Genomic DNA, 22,040 nt, shown 5'->3' on the forward strand with positions numbered 1-22,040 from the left:
ATGACAGGTGATAACCAGGTGATGTTATGAAAGGTAATAACCAGGTGATATGACAGGTGATAACCAGGTGATATTATGAAAGGTGATAACCAAGTGATGTTATGACAGGTGATAACCAGGTGATGTTATGAAAGGTAATAACCAGGTGATGATATGACAGGTGATAACCAGGTGATATTATGACAGGTGATAACCAGGTGATGATATGGAAAGTGATAACCAGGTGATAACCAGGTGATAACCAGGTGAAAGTACACTGAGTGGATGATACCGCTCAACAAACTGTCATTTTCTGTTATTATGTGAATGTGGCCCACAGTAGTGGACCACAAGTCATGTTTAACTGCTTCCATTATTCCTGTACTAAGACTCCACTGTACGATACCCGTTACGCATGGCCATGCTTCCATTATTCCTGTACTAAGACTCCACTGTACGATACCCGTTAAGCATGGCCATGCTTCCATTATTCCTGTACTAAGACTCCACTGTACGATAACCGTTGAGCATGGCCATTCTGAATTACAGGTCATGTTCATAACAATACCATTTTCAAAAGCACCAGATGAGTGGCAAACGTTGTTTTCACAGATCTATTCATTGTAATTCTTGTTCAAGCCACAGACTGTAGACTTTCTACGTTGCACTAGGTTGAAGCACTAACGTCGGGCTGTGCACTGATCTCCTGCAGTCCACTCCTTTTCCCAGTCGACAGAGTCTGTCACACTGACACACAGTAGCTGTTTGTAATGTTGAATCCTGTCTGGACAGTTAGACAGTAGCTGTTTGTAATGTTGAATCCTGTCTGAACAGTTAGACAGTCACCAGACAGTAGCTGTTTGTAATGTTGAATCCTGTCTGAACAGACAGACAGTAGCTGTTTGTAATGTTGAATCCTGTCTGAACAGACAGACAGTAGCTGTTTTAAATGTTGAATCCTGTCTGGACAGTTAGACAGACAGACAGTAGCTGTTTGTAATGTTGAATCCTGTCTGAACAGTTAGACAGAAGCTGTTTTTAATGTTGAATCCTGTCTGAACAGACAGACAGACAGACAGAAGCTGTTTGTAATGTTGAATCCTGCCTGAAGAGTTAGACAGAAGCTGTTTTTAATGTTGAATCCTGTCTGAACAGACAGACAGACAGACAGTAGCTGTTTTTAATGTTGAATCCTGTCTGAACAGTTAGACAGAAGCTGTTTTTAATGTTGAATCCTGTCTGAACAGACAGACAGACAGACAGAAGCTGTTTGTAATGTTGAATCCTGCCTGAAGAGTTAGACAGAAGCTGTTTTTAGTGTTGAATCCTGTCTGAACAGTCAGTAGCTGTTTTTAGTGTTGAATCCTGTCTGAACAGTCAGACAGTCACCAGACAGGACTGCTCCCATCTTGGGTTTTGTAATATCTGATTTATTTACATTATGACCCCGTCTCGGGGTCATATATATACCTGTATATAGTCACAAATATACAAATATATATGTATATAGTCACAAATATACAAATATATATGTATATATATACACGAATAGAGGTAAAGCTAGTTTGCCTCTTTGTGTTGTTGCTCTTGTGATGTACTAGGTTTTAGGCCTAAGGTCTGTTATCGCAATACTTTTACAGAAAATGGCGAAATGTATCTCCAAGCGCTGTTGTAGTCCAAGATGTGACGCTTCGATTTATATGACGTGGTCAAACTGCAGATTAATACGACTTTAAAATACTGTAATGAGAAAATATCAACCTTGGTTTGCAGCAGCAGCAGTCAAGGTTGCACCTGTTTCCTCAGTAAATGTCTCCAGGTGTGTAAATACGTACATGGTTATTCCTTACCTCAGCCACTTCTTCAGTATATCCCACACTCTGCATGAACTATATCAAATCAAATGTTATTGGTCACATGCTTGGTAAACAACAGCTGGAGACTAACAGTGAAATGCTTCCTGACGGGTCCTTTTCCAACAACGCAGAGAGAAGGAACATAGAGAATTAATAACATGAGCAATAATTACACACGGAGTCAATGATAACATGGATACTGTATATACACTGGGTATCAGTACTGAGTCAATGATAACATGGCTATATACACTGGGTACCAGTACTGAGTCAATGATAACATGGCTATATACACAGGGTACCAGTACTGAGTCAATGTGCAGGGGTACCAGGTAATAACGTGGCTATATATACTGGGGTACCAGTACTGAGTCAATGGGCAGGGGTACCAGGTAATAACGTGGCTATATATACTGGGGTACCAGTACTGAGTCAATGTGCAGGGGTACGAGGTAATAACATGGCTATATACACCGGGTACCAGCACTGAGTGAATGTGCAGGGGTACGAGGTAATAACATGGTTATATACACCGCCCTCACCACCTGAGGGCGGCCCGTCAGGAAGTCCAGGATCCAGTTGCAGAGGGAGGTGTATAGTCCCAGGGTCCTTAGCTTAGTGATGAGCTTGGCGGGCACTATGGTGTTGAATGCTGAGCTGTTGTCGATGAACAGCATTCTCTCGTGGGGGTTCCTCTTGTCCAGGTGGAAAAGGGCAGTGTGGACAGCAATAGAGATTGCATCCTATGTGGATCTGTTGGGGCGGTATGCAAATTGGAATGCGTCCGGGGAGTCTGGGATGATGGTGTGGATGTGAGCCATGACCAGCCTTTCAAAGCATTTTATGGCTACAAATGTGAGTGCTACAGGGCGATAGTCATTTAGACAGGTTACCTTGGCGTTCTTGGGCACAGGTACTATGGTGGTCTGCTTGAAACGTATGTATTACAGACTGTGTCAGGGAGAGGTCGAAAATGTCAGTGAAGACACTTGCCAGATGTTAGCGTGGCCTTGTGAATGTTAACCTGTTCAAAGGGTCTTACTCACATTGGCTATGGTGAGCAAGATCACACAGTCGTTCGGAACAGCTGGTGCTCTCATGTATGGTTCAGTGTTGCTTTCCTCAATGCAGATTTAGCTCGTATGGTAGGCTCGCGTCACTGGGCAGCTCGCAGCTGTTTCCCTCTGTAATCTGTGATAGTTTGTAAGCCCTGCCACATCCGACGAGCGTCAGAGACGGCATGGTATGCTTCCGATCTTCGTCCTGTATTGACGTCTTGACTGTTTGACGGCTCGTTGGAGGTCGTAGCAGGATTTCTAACAAGCGTCTGGGATTAGTGTCTCTCTCCTTGAAAGCGACAGCTTTAGCCTTTATCAAGGCTGCTGGTAATCAGTTGTTGGACTTTCAATTCCAAACATGATTTTGGAGTGAACCGTCCCATAGTTACGTACTCAGAACATGGAATGAAGACAGGAACCTGAACGATGTTTAGAAGCTCAATATTCTGCTTTATTGTAAATTGTGATCATACCAGACATGATTTTAAATGACAGTAACAGTCCAATAACTGGTACTACAGTATCCAACACCCCTCTGTTCAGACTGTGGGTTTTCATTCTATTGCATTTCGGCTTTATATTTCTGTAATATCCACGGAGCAACTTAGAAGGATACTTCTGGATTTTGGCCATGAGTTCATCTGACTCTGTGGAAGTAGATAAAGGGCCTCATTGTCAACATCTGACTCTGTGGAAGTAGATAAAGGGCCTCATTACCAACATCTGACTCTGTGGAAGTAGATAAAGGGCCTCATTGTCAACATCTGACTCTGTGGAAGTAGATAAAGGGCCTCATTGTCAACATCTGACTCTGTGGAAGTAGATAAAGGGCCTCATTGTCAACATCTGACTCTGTGGAAGTAGATAAAGGGCCTCATTGCCAACATCCAGAAGAATCCCTTTAAGGAACCAATCAACCGACTTCTCTAATCACACTTCCTATTATAGGCACAATTCTCAGTTGATTAGACATTAGGAACACAAAAATAATACACAATATATTAAACTTTGGGTATTGGATAAAAAAAGACATTAGAAAACGTGATTGAAAGACACACAAGCAGTTACAGCCTCAATGAGGCTTTGATGGACGATGTTGAATTGAACAGGAAGTTTGTTTCATACCCAGAATTCATAAATGCTCCTCAGTGTATTCTAATAGAACTGAGAAATGCCTCCTCCTTATAGCAGGTATAATGGTACTAGCTGGGGCAGTCAGGATGGCAGAAGGACAGTGTCTGGACTCATTCGTCTCTCAACAGGTTCATAATACGTGCCTTAATTCTGTCTTTGACCCCAACCACATTGAAGACACCAAACGTGTGTTTATTCACAACCACTTGTAAACAAGACTAATCTAGCTTCTTTCGGTAAGATACTTTGTCTTTGGTTTCCTGTAGTTTATCAGAGAACATGTCTTTAGTCTCCCCCATCTTTCCAGAGAAACGTTCTTTCGTCTCCCCCATCTTTCCAGAGAAACGTTCTTTCGTCTCCTCCATCTTTCCAGAGAGACGTTCTTTCGTCTCCTCCACCTTTCCAGAGAAACGTTCTTTCGTCTCCTCCATCTTTCCAGAGAAACGTTCTTTCGTCTCCTCCATCTTTCCAGAGAGACGTTCTTTCGTCTCCTCCATCTTTTCGGAAATACCAGACAATCGTTCTTTCGTATCTTCCATTTTCCCCGAGAGTAGTTCTTTAGTTTCCTCCATTTTTTCAGAGAACAGTTCCTTAGTCTCCTCCATTTTCTCTGTGAGTTTCTCCCTGGTCTCTTCCATCCGGTCCTGCAGGTAGTCTTTGACAGGCGGCGGGGTAGAGAAGTAGCCGTGTTTACGGAGGTACTGCACTGAGAAGGACGTCCCACCCAGAGTCACTGTGTATCTGGCAGGTGTTGCAATCTGAAGGAAATCAGGATAAAGAAAGCCATCAAATTCAGTAGAGACAAGTGAATTGAAGCTGATGTTGCAATCTGAGTATTTCTGCTCACCCTGAACAGGGCGTCGTATGTACAAGTCATAGTCCGTGAGTACTCTTACCCTGAACAGGGCGTCGTATGTACAAGTCCTTTTACCTTGTACAAGTCATAGTCCGTGAGTATTCTTACCTTGTACATGGCGTAGGCAGTGAGTTATCTTACCTTGTACAAGGCGTAGGCAGTGAGTTATCTTACCTTGTACAAGGCGTAGGCAGTGAGTATTCTTACCATGTACAAGGCGTAGGCAGTGAGTTATCTTACCTTGTACATGGCGTAGGCAGTGAGTTATCTTACCTTGTACATGGCGTAGGCAGTGAGGGCGTAGCCACCAGAAGAGTGATTCAGCAGACCAACAATCTTCTCTGGTAAACCAATAAACTCCAGAAAAGGCACCACATTCACTCCCCTGTGAAATACACAGTGAGGTTATTAACTAAGGCCAGATACTGCGCCTTCCCGTGAAACACTCAGTGGCCAGTTTATTAGGTACACCACCCTGCTCACCAAAACGGTTAGCTTCTATAAAACAGTGAGTCACATGACCGTGGCAGACAGACGTTCGACTGGGGAAAAAACAAGTCAGACTAATTGACTGTCATCGCTCCACATTATGTCAGACTAATTGACTGTCCTAGCGCCACATTATGTCAGACTAATTGACTGTCCTAGCCCCACATTATGTCAGACTAATTGACTGTCCTAGCCCCACATTATGTCAGACTAATTGACTGTCCTAGCCCCACATTATGTCAGACTAATTGACTGTCCTAGCCCCACATTATGTCAGACTAATTGACTGTCCTAGCGCCACATTGTCAGACTAATTGACTGTCATCGCCCCACATTATGTCAGACTAATTGACTGTCCTAGCGCCACATTATGTCAGACTAATTGACTGTCCTAGCCCCACATTATGTCAGACTAATTGACTGTCCTAGCCCCACATTATGTCAGACTAATTGACTGTCCTAGCGCCACATTATGTCAGACTAATTGACTGTCCTAGCGCCACATTATGTCAGACTAATTGACTGTCCTAGCCCCACATTATGTCAGACTAATTGACTGTCCTAGCCCCACATATAATGGAATCCCCAGGGAGATTAGACCAGACAGGTGACTCACTGCATAGCAGCGTAGTAGAAGGTCCCGAACCAGACGCTGGAGGTCAGGAGATGGACAGGTATCATCACCTTCCCGTACTGCTTAAAGGTCTTCTTGAATCTCTGGACCAGACCAATGGACTTGTCCTGCAGAGGGTCTATCTCTGGGGCCTCCGGCGGGGCCTCCGGCAGGGCCTCCACAGGCAGCTTGGAGGAGTCTGCCCCGTAGACGGGCTCTGTTCCAGCCAGGCCGGGTGGGTCCTGGTCCTCCGGTTGGAGCTTGGGCCGTTCCACTGCCCTGTTAAAGGCTGAGGTACTGACCCAACGCTGGACGGGCCCGGTGGGCAGGCGGCCTACAATACACACCGACACGGCCAGGCGAGCCTCACACACCGACAGGCCCACGACCACGGACCGCACGTAGGCCATCTGCCGCAATGCACCCTGGGACAGAACACGATGCATCTCCTCCTCCCTGAGACGTTTGACCACAGAGGCTGCAGACAGCACACATCATCAGAGTTTACAAATGACTATCAATTACAAGAGGAGTAATCATTTATGTTGATAAGTATATATTAAGTTAGGAAACGTTATAATCAGAGTGAAGAAACGTATCTGATGGTATGATAAGACATAATACCAAAACATACCTCCAACTAGAGTAGGACAACCATTAATCCAGCACCTGAAATGAAAACGTCCAAATAAAAATATTATAAACACAATCTAAGCACAGAAGTTAGCCACAACAGACTAATCCAGTGGACACTACTGTGGATGATTCTCAGCAAAACAACCAAAGTTCTGGTTTAACTACGTTTACTAGCTACACACAGCCATGTTCGGATATATAGCTAACAAGGCAAATAAAAAAAATAGCTAGCAAGCCAACTATAGTAAGTAGCTAGTCAGCTAGCTAAGTGGCTATCTAGCCAAGTTACATGTGCAAAGGTTCACTACAGAACTTGCAAAACATCTAGTTATCTTTCTAGAGCTAGCTGTCTGGCTAGCTGTCACATACGCAGTGGCTTCTGTGTGGTTGACATTGGGGGGGGGTCTGGAGGACGGCAAACTTCCTTCACTTATAAAGCTTCCAGAACAACCCAGTGTAAACACGGGCCAGTTTTAGATATGGTTAGCTAACGTTAGTTGTCTGGCTAATGCCTGATTCTGACAGAAAGCTAACTCGGGTTGTTTTGCTTGCTAGCTAAGTTAGCTAGCCGACACTTGGCAAAGTAGTTGTTTACATTTTTCGGGAAGTTGTAAAACTACGTGACAAAGCTCACACGTAACGGAATACATACATTGAAATTCAAGAGGTGTTTGATCCAGTCAAAAGTGTTTTCTGTAGTTGTATGAGCCATAAGTACATAGAATGACCGTCCGGTCAGTAGAAGACCTTACAGCAGAGATAGAGGGGATCCGCGTGTCCTCGGGCCGCGCAATGCATCATGGGATTCCTAGTTCATTTGTCGCGAGATTTGGTGTCTGTAAACTGGGTAAAAACAACACTTCCCGAAATGCCTAAAACCTTTCGGTCAGAATTTCCATTTCTATGAAAGAGATACAAACCTCTAGTCCAGCGGATAACAACCAAATATACCCAAAGATCGTTCCACTTTCTGTTGCAAGTATCAAACTTGGTACACTAACACTCAAATGTTACCTTTTTATTTTGTAAATATAGTCATCACATATTCACTGCACTTAGTCTGTAATAAAACCTTAAGTCCGTCTTTATGGAACTAACTGCACATTCTCTCTTATATTCAATGTGATGTTTCTCTGTTCCTTGTTTCTCTCGTCTCTGTGCTGCAGATCTTTTAAAACAACTTGATGGTATAGCAAAAGCCGAATAAACTTGACATTAACTTGAATGGTCTCTCTTCATTTTACCCACAAACAAAATCACTTATAGTCTAGGTATAGTCCCCTGTATCTCAGGTGGTAGCGCATGGTGCTTGTAATACCAAGGTTGTGGGTTTGATTCCCACGGGGGTGAAGTATGAACAAATAAAAAGTACATAAATGTATGCACTCACTAATGTAAGTGGTGTCTGCTGAATGTAAAGCATATTGTTTTTTTAAATTATTGCCAGTGTAACGGATGTGAAATGGCTAGCTAGTTAGCGGGTACGTGCTAGTAGCGTTTCAATCAGTTACGTCACTTGCTCTGAAACCTAGATGTAGTGTTGCCCCTTGCTCTGCAAAGGCCGCGGCTTTTGTGGAGCGATGGGTAACGACGCTTCGTGGGTGTCAGTTGTTGATGTGTGCAGAGGGTCCCTGGTTCGCGCCCGTGTCGGGGCGAGGGGACGACGTAAAGTTATACTGTTACACCAGTATAACTTAGCAGCTTTGACGTGCGTCGACCAAACAGCGGCTGAAGGGCAAATATGATCTAATGGTGACGTCATCTTGCCAATGTGCCAACGCTCTCCATACTACATCAGCCCAATGTATAATGTATACATCGAGCCGACGTCGGCGAGATGTATGTGTGCTGTCTGGGAAGACCTTACGGGGGTCATATTGAGGTCATTTTGACCATAGTCTAGCAGCTACGGAAAGAATTGTGGACTTTCTGATAGAGCCACCACATTTCACACACAGCTGGGGCATGTCTAAAGGAAGTATTTTTTGGCTGTAGTGCCATCACAGATTTAGTCCATTACCCCCTGGCGGCCATTTCCAATATGGCGGCCATTCAGCTGCAGGGGGTCATATTGGACTAGATTCACTTGGCCATATCTCCACACATAATTGGTACATACGGCCCAATGATGACTTTAAATGTTTGAGGGGGTCATGTAAAAAAAAATGATCAAAAGGCCCCAAAATGCCATATATACATATCCTTTAAACGTTTAGTAGAAAATGGTGAAAGCGAGTGCCAAATTACTGCTTTTTGTAAATGTTTTCGTGGCTAGTTCCAATAGTTTACACGTAAACACTCTAAAAAGTAATATATATATACACATTGGTGTTCCCTGAAGTTTACAGATTGCAATGACATATAATGACATATTTTTTTGTGTAAATTTTAATACAAATTACAGGAAACCTGCCCTGTACACGTCACTTTAGGTCAAATCAAATCAAATGTATTTATAAAGCCCTTATTACATCAGCTGATATCTCAAAGTGCTGTACAGAAACCCAGCCTAAAACCCCAAACAGCAAGCAATGCAGGTGTAGAAGCACGGTGGCTAGGAAAAACTCCCTAGAAAGGCCAGAACCTAGGAAGAAACCAAGAGAGGAACCAGGCTATGAGGGGTGGCCAGTCCTCTTCTGGCTGTGCTGAGTTAAAATCCCATAGGAATGTATTATGTCCAGCAGAGAGAGAGGTAACCCACTAAATACTATTTATGATGAGGCCTTCCAGCCATTAGACAAAGGAAAAGTCTAAAGGAAGATGTGTAGCTATAGTTGCAGATTTACCCTGTTATACTCAGTGGTGTAGTTTTGTAAGTCTTTGTTGTTTGCTTCCAAGTTAAGAGGTCGTTTGTTTCCTATTTTCATGTATATTTTAGTTAATCATTACGTTGAGATGTCACGTAATTTCCTTATTTTCCTTATTTGAGATGTATTGGTTTAATAGATTTATCCTTGTCACCTTTACCTTCACCTTTACCTGCAACCTGCTTATCATGTCTGCCCTGTTGCAGAACCACACACCACCTTTACCACGCCGAACCACAAGTCCTTAATAAATAACCAATCCAACTTTACCACATCCAACCACTAGTCCTTAATAAATAACCAATCCAACTTTACCACGTCCAACCACAAGTCCTTAATAAATAACCAATCCAACTTTACCACGTCCAACCACAAGTCCTTAATAAATAACCAATCCAACTTTACCACGTCCAACCACAAGTCCTTAATAAATAACCAATCCAACTTTACCACGTCCAACCACAGGTCCTTAATAACCAATCCACCTTTACCACGTCCAACCACAAGTCCTTAATAAATAACCAATCCACCTTTACCACGTCCAACCACAGGTCCTTAATAATTAACCAATCCAACTTTACCACGTCCAACCACAGGTCCTTAATAACCAATCCACCTTTACCACGTCCAACCACAAGTCCTTAATAATTAACCAATCCAACTTTACCACGTCCAACCACAAGTCCTTAATAAATAACCAATCCAACTTTACCACGTCCAACCACAGGTCCTTAATAACCAATCCACCTTTACCACGTCCAACCACAAGTCCTTAATAAATAACCAATCCACCTTTACCACGTCCAACCACAGGTCCTTAATAATTAACCAATCCAACTTTACCACGTCCAACCACAGGTCCTTAATAACCAATCCACCTTTACCACGTCCAACCACAAGTCCTTAATAAATAACCAATCCACCTTTACCACGTCCAACCACAGGTCCTTAATAATTAACCAATCCAACTTTACCACGTCCAACCACAGGTCCTTAATAACCAATCCACCTTTACCACGTCCAACCACAAGTCCTTAATAATTAACCAATCCAACTTTACCACGTCCAACCACAGGTCCTTAATAATTAACCAATCCACCTTTACCACGTCCAACCACAAGTCCTTAATAATTAACCAATCCAACTTTACCACGTCCAACCACAGGTCCTTAATAATTAACCAATCCACCTTTACCACGTCCAACCACAAGTCCTTAATAATTAACCAATCCAACTTTACCACGTCCAACCACAAGTCCTTAATAAATAACCAATCCAACTTTACCACGTCCAACCACAAGTCCTTAATAATTAACCAATCCAACTTTACCACGTCCAACCACAAGTCCTTAATAAATAACCAATCCAACTTTACCACGTCCAACCACAAGTCCTTAATAAATAACCAATCCAACTTTACCACGTCCAACCACAAGTCCTTAATAACCAATTCAACTTTACCACGTCCAACCACAAGTCCTTAATAAATAACCATTTCAACTTTACCACGTCCAACCACAAGTCCTTAATAAATAACCAATCCAACTTTACCACGTCCAACCACAAGTCCTTAATAAATAACCAATTCAACTTTACCACGTCCAACCACAAGTCCTTAATAAATAACCATTTCAACTTTACCACGTCCAACCACAGGTCCTTAATAAATATGTGAACTGTGGAACTCACACCTGTGATGTGGTTATTCACAGTAGACTACCAGCCTGCAGTGCTACCAACAGATGGTGGTATCGCTTTCTTAAAATAAAGGCCAATATTGTGTGAGACTCTTCTGTGGTTTACAGTGGACAGCTGGGAACCAGAGCTATTTAGCCTTTTGCACATTGGATGAGGTGAAAACTCCCTCTGTAGAATAGAATAACTTTGTGGTAATGGTTGCCTCTCATGGTCCCCTATGACGACAGTGGGCTGGGGCAGGGCTGAGGTGGCGAAGCTCAACCAGCTGGCATTAAATAATATAGACAGTGGGCTGGGGCAGGGCTGAGGTGGCGAAGCACTACCAGCTGACATTAAATAATATAGACAGTGGGCTGGGGCAGGGCTGAGGTGGTGAAGCACTACCAGCTGACATTAAATAATATAGACAGTGGGCTGGGGCAGGGCTGAGGTGGTGAAGCACTACCAGCTGACATTAAATAATATAGACAATGGCAACAGAATGATCATAAGTGATCTACTTTATATTGATGGGTTGACGATCTCATCCTAAATCAGTCATCAATCCCCTTGTGACAGGGGAATGGAGGTTTGTTGTGTGCAACAGGGAGGGGCAACTGAATGCAAGCTTCACCCCCAAAAAATACATTGTTTAAACATTTCTGGCCTGTCCATCTATGGGTAACAGGGTTAACAATGGCCAAACACCAGACAATGGCCAACCACCAGACAATGGTCAACCACCAGACAATGGCCTAACATCAGACAATGGCCAAACACCAGATAATGGCCAAACACCAGACAATGGCCAAACACCAGACAATGGCCAATCACCAGATAATGGCCAAACACCAGATAATGGCCAAACACCAGACAATGGCCATACACCAGACAATGGTCAACCACCAGACAATGGCCAAACACCAGACAATGGCCATACACCAGACAATGGCCATACACCAAACAATGGCCAAACACCAGACAATGGCCAAACACCAGATAATGGCCAAACATCAGACAATGGCTTTAAACACCAGACAATGGCTTTAAACACCAGACAATGGCCAAACACCAGATAATGGCCAAACACCAGACAATGGCTTAACACCAGACAATGGCTTAACACCAGACAATGGCCAAACACCAGACAATGGCTTTAAACACCAGACAATGGCTTTAAACACCAGACAATGGCCAAACACCAGATAATGGCCAAACACCAGATAATGGCCAAACACCAGACAATGGCTTAACACCAGACAATGGCCAAACACCAGACAATGGCTTTAAACACCAGACAATGGCCAAACACCAGACAATGGCTTTAAACACCAGACAATGGCCAAACACCAGATAATGGCCAAACACCAGACAATGGCCAAACACCAGATAATGGCCAAACACCAGACAATGGCCAAACACCAGACAATTTTTTATATTAAAAAAGGAATATTTCCACCATATTAAAACGAGAGTTCTGTTCACGTAAAGAGGATTAAGTGGGTTAGAATCTTCCTAGAAGTGACAAAGGGTTGACAGAGAGATATAAAAATTATACATTTTGGCACTGTAGCAGCCTTTATAAATGTGATTTATTGAATGGTCAATATTAAAGGCCACTTCATTTAATATTTTAAGCTTTTAAAATTCAATATTCGGTGGACAATTTCCCACTTGAAATATCAAAGGGACGCAAAAGGCACTCATTTGGTGGAACGACCCATGAGTCACTGCAATAATTTTAAAGAAGTATATTATCAGTCTCGTTAAATACACCGCTGCATGTAGTCTTTGTTATGAAAGCCTTTAGATCATCATGTCTTGACATTTAATCAGACAGACAGCATGTCATTAGTAAAGATTGAAAAAAGTAAGGGGCCTAGACAGCTGCCCTGGGGAATTCCTGATTCTACCAGTAAGTGGCCTAGACAGCTGCCCTGGGGAATTCCTGATTCTACCTGGATTATGTTGGAGAGGCTTCCATTAAAGAACCCTCTCTGTATTCTGTTAGACAGATAACTCTTTATCCACAATATAGCAGGGGGTGTAAAGCTAGACTATAATCGATAATGACAAAAGCCGCACTGAAGTCTAACAAAACAGCTCCCAAAATCTTTTATCATCACTTTCTCTCAGCCAATCATCAGTCATTTGTGTAAGTGGTGTGCATGTTGAATGTCCTTCCCTATCAGCGTGCTGTAAATCTGTTGTTCATTTATTTACTGTAAAATAGCATTGTATCTGGTCAAACACACATTTTCCCAAAAGTTTACGAAGGGTTGGTAACAGGCGGATTGGTCGGCTATTTGAGCCAGTAAAGGGTGATTTGCTATGGATAGCGGAATGACTTTTGCTTCCATCCAGACCTGAGGGCACACACTTTTTTGTAAGCTTAGATTGAAGATATGGCAAATAGAAGTGGCAATATCGTCTGCTATTATCCTCAGTAATTTTCCATCCAAGTTATCAGACCCCGGTGGCTTTTCAATAGTTTTTTCACCTCTTCCACACTCACTTTACGGAATTCAAAATTACAATGCTTGTCTTTCATATTTTGGTCAGTTTTACTTGGATGTGGAGGTTCGGCTTTTGGCCGAATGTCATGCCTAAGTTTGCTAATCTTGCCAATTAAAAAAATCATTCAAGTAGTTGGCAATATCAGTGGGTTTTGTGATGAATGAGCCATCTAATTCAATGAGTTGAGTTTGACTTTTTGCCCAAAATTTCATTTAAGGTGTTCCAAAGCTTTTTACTGTCATTCTTTATATAATTTGTCTTTGTTTTTTTAGTATAGTTTCTTCTTCCTTTTGTTCCGTTTAGTCACATGATTTCTCAATTTGCAGTAGGTTTGCCAATCGGTTATTCAGCCAGACAGTCTTTTAGGTGCCTTTTGGCAAACTCCAAGTGGGCTGTCATGTGCCTTTTACTGAGGAGTGGCATCCGTCTGGCCACTCTACAATAAAGGACTGATTGGTGGAGTGCTGCAGAGATGGTTGTCCTTCTGGAAGGTTCTCCCATCTCCACACTGTCAGTGTGACCATTGGGTTCTTGGTCACCTCCTTGAACAAGGCCTTTCTCCCCGATTGCTCTGTTTGGCAAGGCAGCCAGCTCTAGGAAGAGTCTTGGTGGTTCCAAACTTGTTCCATTTAAGAATGATGGAGGACACTGTGTTCTTGGGGACCTTCAATGCTGCAGACATGTTTTGGTACCCTTCCCCAGACATGTGCCTCAACACAATCCTGTCTCGAAGCTCTACGGACACTTTCTTTGACATGGTTTTTGCTCTGACATGCACTGTCAACTACGGGACCTTATATAGACAGGTGTGGCTTTCCAAATGCACCTGAGCTCAATTTCAAGTCTCATAGCAAAGGGTCTGAATACTTATGTAAATAAGGTATTTCTTTTTTTTATTTGTTATAAATGTGCAAACATTTCAAAAAACCTGTTTTGCTTTGTCATTATGGGGTAATTCCCCATATAGTGCCCTACCTTTAACCAAGGCCCTATTCCACATATAGTGCTCTACCTTTAACCAAGGCCCTATTCCCCATATAGTGCCCTACCTTTAACCAAGGCCCTATTCCCCATATAGTGCCCTACCTTTAACCAAGGCCCTATTCCCCATATAGTGCCCTACCTTTAACCAAGGCCCTATTCCCCATATAGGGCCCTACCTTTAACCAAGGCCCTATTCCCCATATAGTGCCCTACCTTAAACCAAGGCCCTATTCCCCATATAGTGCTCTACCTTTAACCAAGGCCCTATTCCCCATATAGGGCCCTACCTTTAACCAAGGCCCTATTCCCCATATAGTGCCCTACCTTTAACCAAGGCCCTATTCCCCATATAGTGCCCTACCATATAGTGCCCTACCCACGGGGTCAAACACTCCGGTGGAAAGTTGTGCATTATCTAGGGAATAGGGTACAGCCAAAGCCCCTCAGTGGAACAGAGCTTTGACCTCGTAGCAGAGTGGTGCAGCCAAAGCCCCTCAGTGGAACAGAGCTTTGACCTCGTAGCAGAGTCGTGAGTCTGAGCAGAGCAGCATCTTCCTGAAGGTGTGTCGTAGCTCTGCGCTGCGGAAGGCGTAGATGGCCGGGTCTATCACAGCGTGACTCATCAGCAGAACCAAATTCAGCTGGAACAGAGAGCGGTAGCACTCACAGTAGGGGTTCTCTACACACACCATGAGGAGGAGGAGATGGAGGAAGAAAGGTGCCCAGCACACAACAAACACACCGAATAGCATGGTGAGCGTGAGCGCCCCCCGGAGGCTGCGGTGCGGCATGGCACTCCCGGGCAGCGCCGCAATCTTCCTGGCGTGGGACCGAGCCAGCAGGAACATGTGGACGTAGAGGAAGAGGATGAGGAGCAGCGAGATGAGGAAGAGCACGATGAAAAGGATCTTGATGACCGTGGCATCACAGAATGCCACCATGACCGTCCCGGCGACGCCGCACAGCGCCCAGATCCCCGCCAAGGCGGCGGCGGCTCGCCTCATGGTCATGATGTTGTGGTAGCGCAGCGCGTGGAAGATGGTGACGTAGCGGTCCACGGCGATGGCCAGGAAGCTACAGATACAACCGATAAAGGACATGCAGAGCAGTGCGTCTATGATGTCGTCCACCCTCCGGACGGAGTCCCCTCGGGAGTCCAGGTGTCCGACATCGCTGAACACCATCATCAGGGTCTCCCAGGTCTTGGAGAGGGAGGAGATGGTGTTGAACGTGGCCAGGCTACAGATAAACATGTACATCGGGGAGTGGAGGTTCTTGTTGCGCACCACGGCCACCACCACCAACAGGTTCTCACTGAGAGACACCATACCCAACACGAAGAACGCCAGGTGGGGGACCTTCACCACCTGACAGTCTGTGTGGTTGGAGGGGAGAACTGAGCCATCATTCATTATGGAGACCACAGACAGTGTCAGAGCAACGTCCACAGTAGATCGGATCAGGGTATTTCAGAATAGATCAGAACAGGGTGTTTTAGAATAGATCAGAACAGGGTGTTTCAGAGTAACGTCCAGATCAGAACAGAACAGGGTGTTTCAGAATAGATCAGAACAGGGTGTTTCAGAATAACGTCCAGATCAGATCAGAACAGGGTGTTTCAGAGTAACGTCCAGATCAGATCAGAACAGGGTGTTTCAGAGTAACATCCAGATCAGAACAGGGTGTTTCAGAGTAACGTCCAGATCAGAACAGGGTGTTTCAGAGTAACATCCAGATCAGATCAGAACAGGGTGTTTCAGAGTAACGTCCAGATCAGAACAGAACAGGGTGTTTCAGAGTAACGTCCAGATCAGAACAGGGTGTTTCAGAGTAACATCCAGATCAGAGCAGAACAGGGTGTTTCAGAGTAACGTCCAGATCACAACAGGGTGTTTCAGAGTAACGTCCAGATCAGAACAGGGTGTTTCAGAGTAACGTCCAGATCAGAACAGAACAGGGTGTTTCAGAGTAACGTCCAGATCAGAACAGGGTGTTTCAGAGTAACATCCAGATCAGATCAGAACAGGGTGTTTCAGAGTAACGTCCAGATCACAACAGGGTGTTTCAGAGTAACGTCCAGATCAGATCAGAACAGGGTGTTTCAGAGTAACGTCCAGATCACAACAGGGTGTTTCAGAGTAACGTCCAGATCAGAACAGGGTGTTTCAGAGTAACATCCAGATCAGATCAGAACAGGGTGTTTCAGAGTAACATCCAGAACAGAACAGGGTGTTTCAGAGTAACGTCCAGATCAGATCAGAACAGGGTGTTTCAGAGTAACGTCCAGATCAGATCAGAACAGGGTGTTTCAGAGTAACGTCCAGATCAGATCAGAACAGGGTGTTTCAGAATAACGTCCAGATCAGAACAGGGTGTTTCAGAATAACGTCCAGATCAGAACAGAACAGGGTGTTTCAGAGTAACATCCAGAACAGAACAGGGTGTTTCAGAGTAACGTCCAGATCAGATCAGAACAGGGTGTTTCAGAGTAACGTCCAGATCAGATCAGAACAGGGTGTTTCAGAGTAACGTCCAGAACAGAACAGGGTGTTTCAGAGTAACGTCCAGATCAGAACAGGGTGTTTCAGAGTAACGTCCAGATCAGAACAGAACAGGGTGTTTCAGAATAACGTCCAGATCAGAACAGAACAGGGTGTTTCAGAGTAACGTCCAGATCAGAACAGAACAGGGTGTTTCAGAATAGATCAGAACAGGGTGTTTCAGAATAACGTCCAGATCAGATCAGAACAGGGTGTTTCAGAGTAACATCCAGATCAGAACAGAACAGGGTGTTTCAGAATAACGTCCAGATCAGAACAGAACAGGGTGTTTCAGAATAACGTCCAGATCAGAACAGAACAAGGTGTTTCAGAATAACGTCCAGATCAGAACAGAACAGGGTGTTTCAGAATAACGTCCAGATCAGAACAGAACAGGGTGTTTCAGAGTAACGTCCAGATCAGAACAGAACAGGGTGTTTCAGAATAGATCAGAACAGGGTGTTTCAGAATAACGTCCAGATCAGATCAGAACAGGGTGTTTCAGAGTAACATCCAGATCAGAACAGGGTGTTTCAGAATAGAACAGGAGCAGAAGCAGAGCAGGAGTGTCAGATCTTTGGTTCAGACAGTTAGCTGAAATGTTTCATCTTTGGTTCAGACGGTTGGCGGAAATGTCTAGTGAGGTTTGGTTCAGACAGTTGGCTGTACTGTCTCCTCAGTGTGATGGCACTCTGCATGGACCTGCTGGGTGGTGGTTGGGTTGTGATGGATCACCTTAGTAGACCAGGTACTGTAGAGAGGAGATGATTCTAGAGAGGAGACGATTCTAGAGAGGAGATGATTCTGGAGAGGAGACGATTCTGGAGAGGAGACGATTCTAGAGAAGAGACGATTCTAGAGAGGAGACGATTCTGGAGATGATTCTAGAGAGGAGATGATTCTGGAGAGGAGATGATTCTGGAGAGGAGACGATTCTGGAGAGGAGATGACCCCACCTGTGGAAAGAGAACAAAAACATGAAAGAAATTACATCAAATTTAATTGAACACATGATGAGTGTGATAGTGTGTGTGTGTGTGTGTTTGTGTGTGTGTGTGTACGTGTGTGTGTGTATGTAGTGTATGTGCACGTGTGGGGAAGCCAAGCCCCCCCACCCCCCAAAAATATCATTTTACAACCTGTGTGTTGTGATAATTGCGTTATTTGCTCTATAACCTGTTAGTTCATATGCCTTGACATCGTGATATATAGACCTAAGGCCTTGTGATAGATAGGCCTAAGGCCTTGTGATATATAGGCCTAAGGCCTTGACATTGTGATATATAGGCCTAAGGCCTTGACATCGTGATATATAGGCCTTGACACTGTGATATATAGGCCTAAGGCCTTGACATCGTGATATATAGGCCTAAGGCCTTGACATCGTGATATATAGGCCTAAGGCCTTGACATCGTGATATATAGGCCTAAGGCCTTGACATCGTGATATATAGGCCTAAGGCCTTGACATCGTGATATATAGGCCTAAGGCCGAGACATTGGCATATATAGGCCTAAGGCCTTGACATCGTGATATATAGGCCTTGACACTGTGATATATAGGCCTAAGGCCTTGACATCGTGATATATAGGCCTAAGGCCGAGACATTGGGATATATAGGCCTAAGGCCTTGACATCGTGTAATATAGGCCTTGACACTGTGATATATAGGCTTAAGGCCGAGACATTGGGATATATAGGCCTAAGGCCTTGACACCGTGATATATAGCCCTAAGGCCTTGACATCGTGATATATATGCCTAAGGCCTTGACACCGTGATATATAGGCCTAAGGCCGAGACATTGGGATATATAGGCCTAAGGCCTTGACACCGTGATATATAGCCCTAAGGCCTTGACATCGTGATATATAGGCCTAAGGCCTCTGATAGGGCACCAACTCATCATCAAGCTTTGATGATTTGAATCAGCTGTGTAGAGCTAGGGCAAACAACTAAACATGCACCCAGGACCGAGGTTGGGAAACCTTGTGCCTGGGCACCAAGACCATCTGCTAGGGCACCAAGGCCATCTGATAGGGCACCAAGGCCATCTGATAGGGCACCAATGCCATCTGCTAGAGCACCAAGGCCATCTGCCAGGGCACCAAGGCCATCTGCCAGGGCACAAGGCCATCTGATAGGGCACCAAGGCCACCTGCCAGGGCACCAAGGCCATCTGCTAGGGCACCAAGGCCATCTGCCAGGGCACCAAGGCCATTGACCAAAACAGACAATTATACTGATTTGAAAACTGAAAAACACGAGCTATTCTGTTAAGAAAAACATACGTTTATGTAAATGTACATAAATAATTAGTCTACATGTCAAAGTGTAGGTGATAGTCTGTGGTATTAACTACAGTCTATGGTATTAACTACAGTCTGTCATGTCAAAGTGTAGGTGGTAGTCTGTGGTATTAACTACAGTCTGTGGTATTAACTACAGTCTGTCATGTCTAAGTGTAGGTGATAGTCTGTGGTATTAACTACAGTCTGTGGTATTAACTACAGTCTGTCATGTCTAAGTGTAGGTGATAGTCTATGGTATTAACTACAGTCTATGGTATTAACTACAGTCTGTCATGTCAAAGTGTAGGTGATAGTCTATGGTATTAACTACAGTCTATGGTATTAACTACAGTCTGTCATGTCAAAGTGTAGGTGATAGTCTATGGTATTAACTACAGTCTATGGTATTAACTACAGTCTGTCATGTCAAAGTGTAGGTGATAGTCTATGGTATTAACTACAGTCTATGGTATTAACTACAGTCTGTCATGTCTAAGTGTAGGTGATAGTCTATCTGTGGTATTAACTACAGTCTATGGTATTAACTACAGTCTGTCATGTCTAAGTGTAGGTGATAGTCTATGGTATTAACTACAGTCTATGGTATTAACTACAGTCTGTCATGTCAAAGTGTAGGTGATAGTCTATGGTATTAACTACAGTCTATGGTATTAACTACAGTCTGTCATGTCAAAGTGTAGGTGATAGTCTATGGTATTAACTACAGTCTATGGTATTAACTACAGTCTGTCATGTCAAAGTGTAGGTGATAGTCTATGGTATTAACTACAGTCTATGGTATTAACTACAGTCTGTCATGTCAAAGTGTAGGTGATAGTCTATCTATGGTATTAACTACAGTCTATGGTATTAACTACAGTCTGTCATGTCAAAGTGTAGGTGATAGTCTATGGTATTAACTACAGTCTGTCATGTCTAAGTGTAGGTGATAGTCTATGGTATTAACTACAGTCTATGGTATTAACTACAGTCTATGGTATTAACTAGTCTGTCATGTCAAAGTGTAGGTGATAGTCTATGGTATTAACTACAGTCTATGGTATTAACTACAGTCTGTCATGTCTAAGTGTAGGTGATAGTCTATGGTATTAACTACAGTCTATGGTATTAACTACAGTCTGTCATGTCAAAGTGTAGGTGATAGTCTATGGTATTAACTACAGTCTATGGTATTAACTACAGTCTATGGTATTAACTACAGTCTATGGTATTAACTACAGTCTACATGTCTAAGTGTAGGTGATAGTCTATGTCCTAGATCTATCAAAGCTGAACTGTATCCACCATGTCCCAGATCTATCAAAGCTGAACCGTATCCACCGTGTCCTAGATCTATCAAAGCTGAACCGTATCCGCCATGTCCTAGATCTATCAAAGCTGAACCGTATCCACCATGTCCTAGATCTATCAAAGCTGAACTGTATCCACCATGTCCGTATCCACCATGTCCTAGATCTATCAAAGCTGAACCATATCCACCATGTCCCAGATCTATCAAAGCTGAACCGTATCCACCATGTCCTAGATCTATCAAAGCTGAACCGTATCCACCCTGTCCCAGATCTATCAAAGCTGAACCGTATCCACCACGTCCTAGATCTATCAAAGCTGAACCGTATCCACCGTGTCCCAGATCTATCAAAGCTGAACCGTATCCACCGTGTCCTAGATCTATCAAAGCTGAACTGTATCCAACATGTCCCAGATCTATCAACGCTGAACCGTATCCACCGTGTCCCAGATCTATCAAAGCTGAACCGTATCCACCATGTCCCAGATCTATCAAAGCTGAACCGTATCCACCATGTCCCAGATCTATCAAAGCTGAACCGTATCCACCATGTCCTAGATCTATCAAAGCTGAACTGTATCCACCATGTCCTAGATCTATCAAAGCTGAACCGTGTCCACCATGTCCCAGATCTATCAAAGCTGAACCGTATCCACCATGTCCGTATCCACCATGTCCTAGATCTATCAAAGCTGAACTGTATCCACCGTGTCCTAGATCTATCAAAGCTGAACCGTATCCACCATGTCCGTATCCACCATGTCCCAGATCTATCAAAGCTGAACCGTATCCACCGTGTCCTAGATCTATCAAAGCTGAACCGTATCCACCATGTCCGTATCCACCATGTCCCAGATCTATCAAAGCTGAACCGTATCCACCATGTCCTAGATCTATCAAAGCTGAACCGTATCCACCATGTCCGTATCCACCATGTCCTAGATCTATCAAAGCTGAAACATATCCACCATGTCCCAGATCTATCAAAGCTGAACCGTATCCACCATGTCCTAGATCTATCAAAGCTGAAACGTATCCACCATGTCCTAGATCTATCAAAGCTGAACCGTATCCACCATGTCCAAGATCTATCAAAGCTGAACCGTATCCACCATGTCCCAGATCTATCAAAGCTGAACCGTATCCACCATGTCCCAGATCTATCAAAGCTGAACCGTATCCACCGTGTCCTAGATCTATCAAAGCTCCACTGTATCCACCATGTCCGTATCCACCATGTCCTAGATCTATCAAAGCTCCACTGTATCCACCATGTCCGTATCCACCATGT

The 22,040-nt window shown here is 43.9% G+C and overlaps 2 protein-coding genes across 2 annotated transcripts; both read right to left on the minus strand.

Annotated features, from left to right (window-relative positions):
- Positions 1–3,327: 3,327 nt before the first annotated feature.
- Positions 3,328–6,451, minus strand: LOC129842504 (uncharacterized protein C18orf19 homolog B-like). Its single transcript, XM_055911074.1, has 3 exons — positions 5,989–6,451; positions 5,157–5,268; positions 3,328–4,785 (listed from the first exon to the last, which is right to left on the minus strand). Exons 1-3 carry the CDS (start codon positions 6,429–6,431, stop codon positions 4,246–4,248), a joined length of 1,095 nt encoding a protein of 364 aa, XP_055767049.1. The 5' UTR covers positions 6,432–6,451; the 3' UTR covers positions 3,328–4,245.
- An 8,649-nt stretch (positions 6,452–15,100) lies between these two features.
- On the minus strand, positions 15,101–16,018 carry LOC129842499 (adrenocorticotropic hormone receptor-like). Its single transcript, XM_055911069.1, has one exon. It carries the CDS (start codon positions 16,016–16,018, stop codon positions 15,101–15,103), a length of 918 nt encoding a protein of 305 aa, XP_055767044.1.
- Positions 16,019–22,040: the final 6,022 nt, after the last annotated feature.

Source organism: Salvelinus fontinalis, unplaced genomic scaffold, assembly GCF_029448725.1.
Source record: "Salvelinus fontinalis isolate EN_2023a unplaced genomic scaffold, ASM2944872v1 scaffold_0044, whole genome shotgun sequence".
Lineage (NCBI taxonomy): Eukaryota > Metazoa > Chordata > Actinopteri > Salmoniformes > Salmonidae > Salvelinus > Salvelinus fontinalis.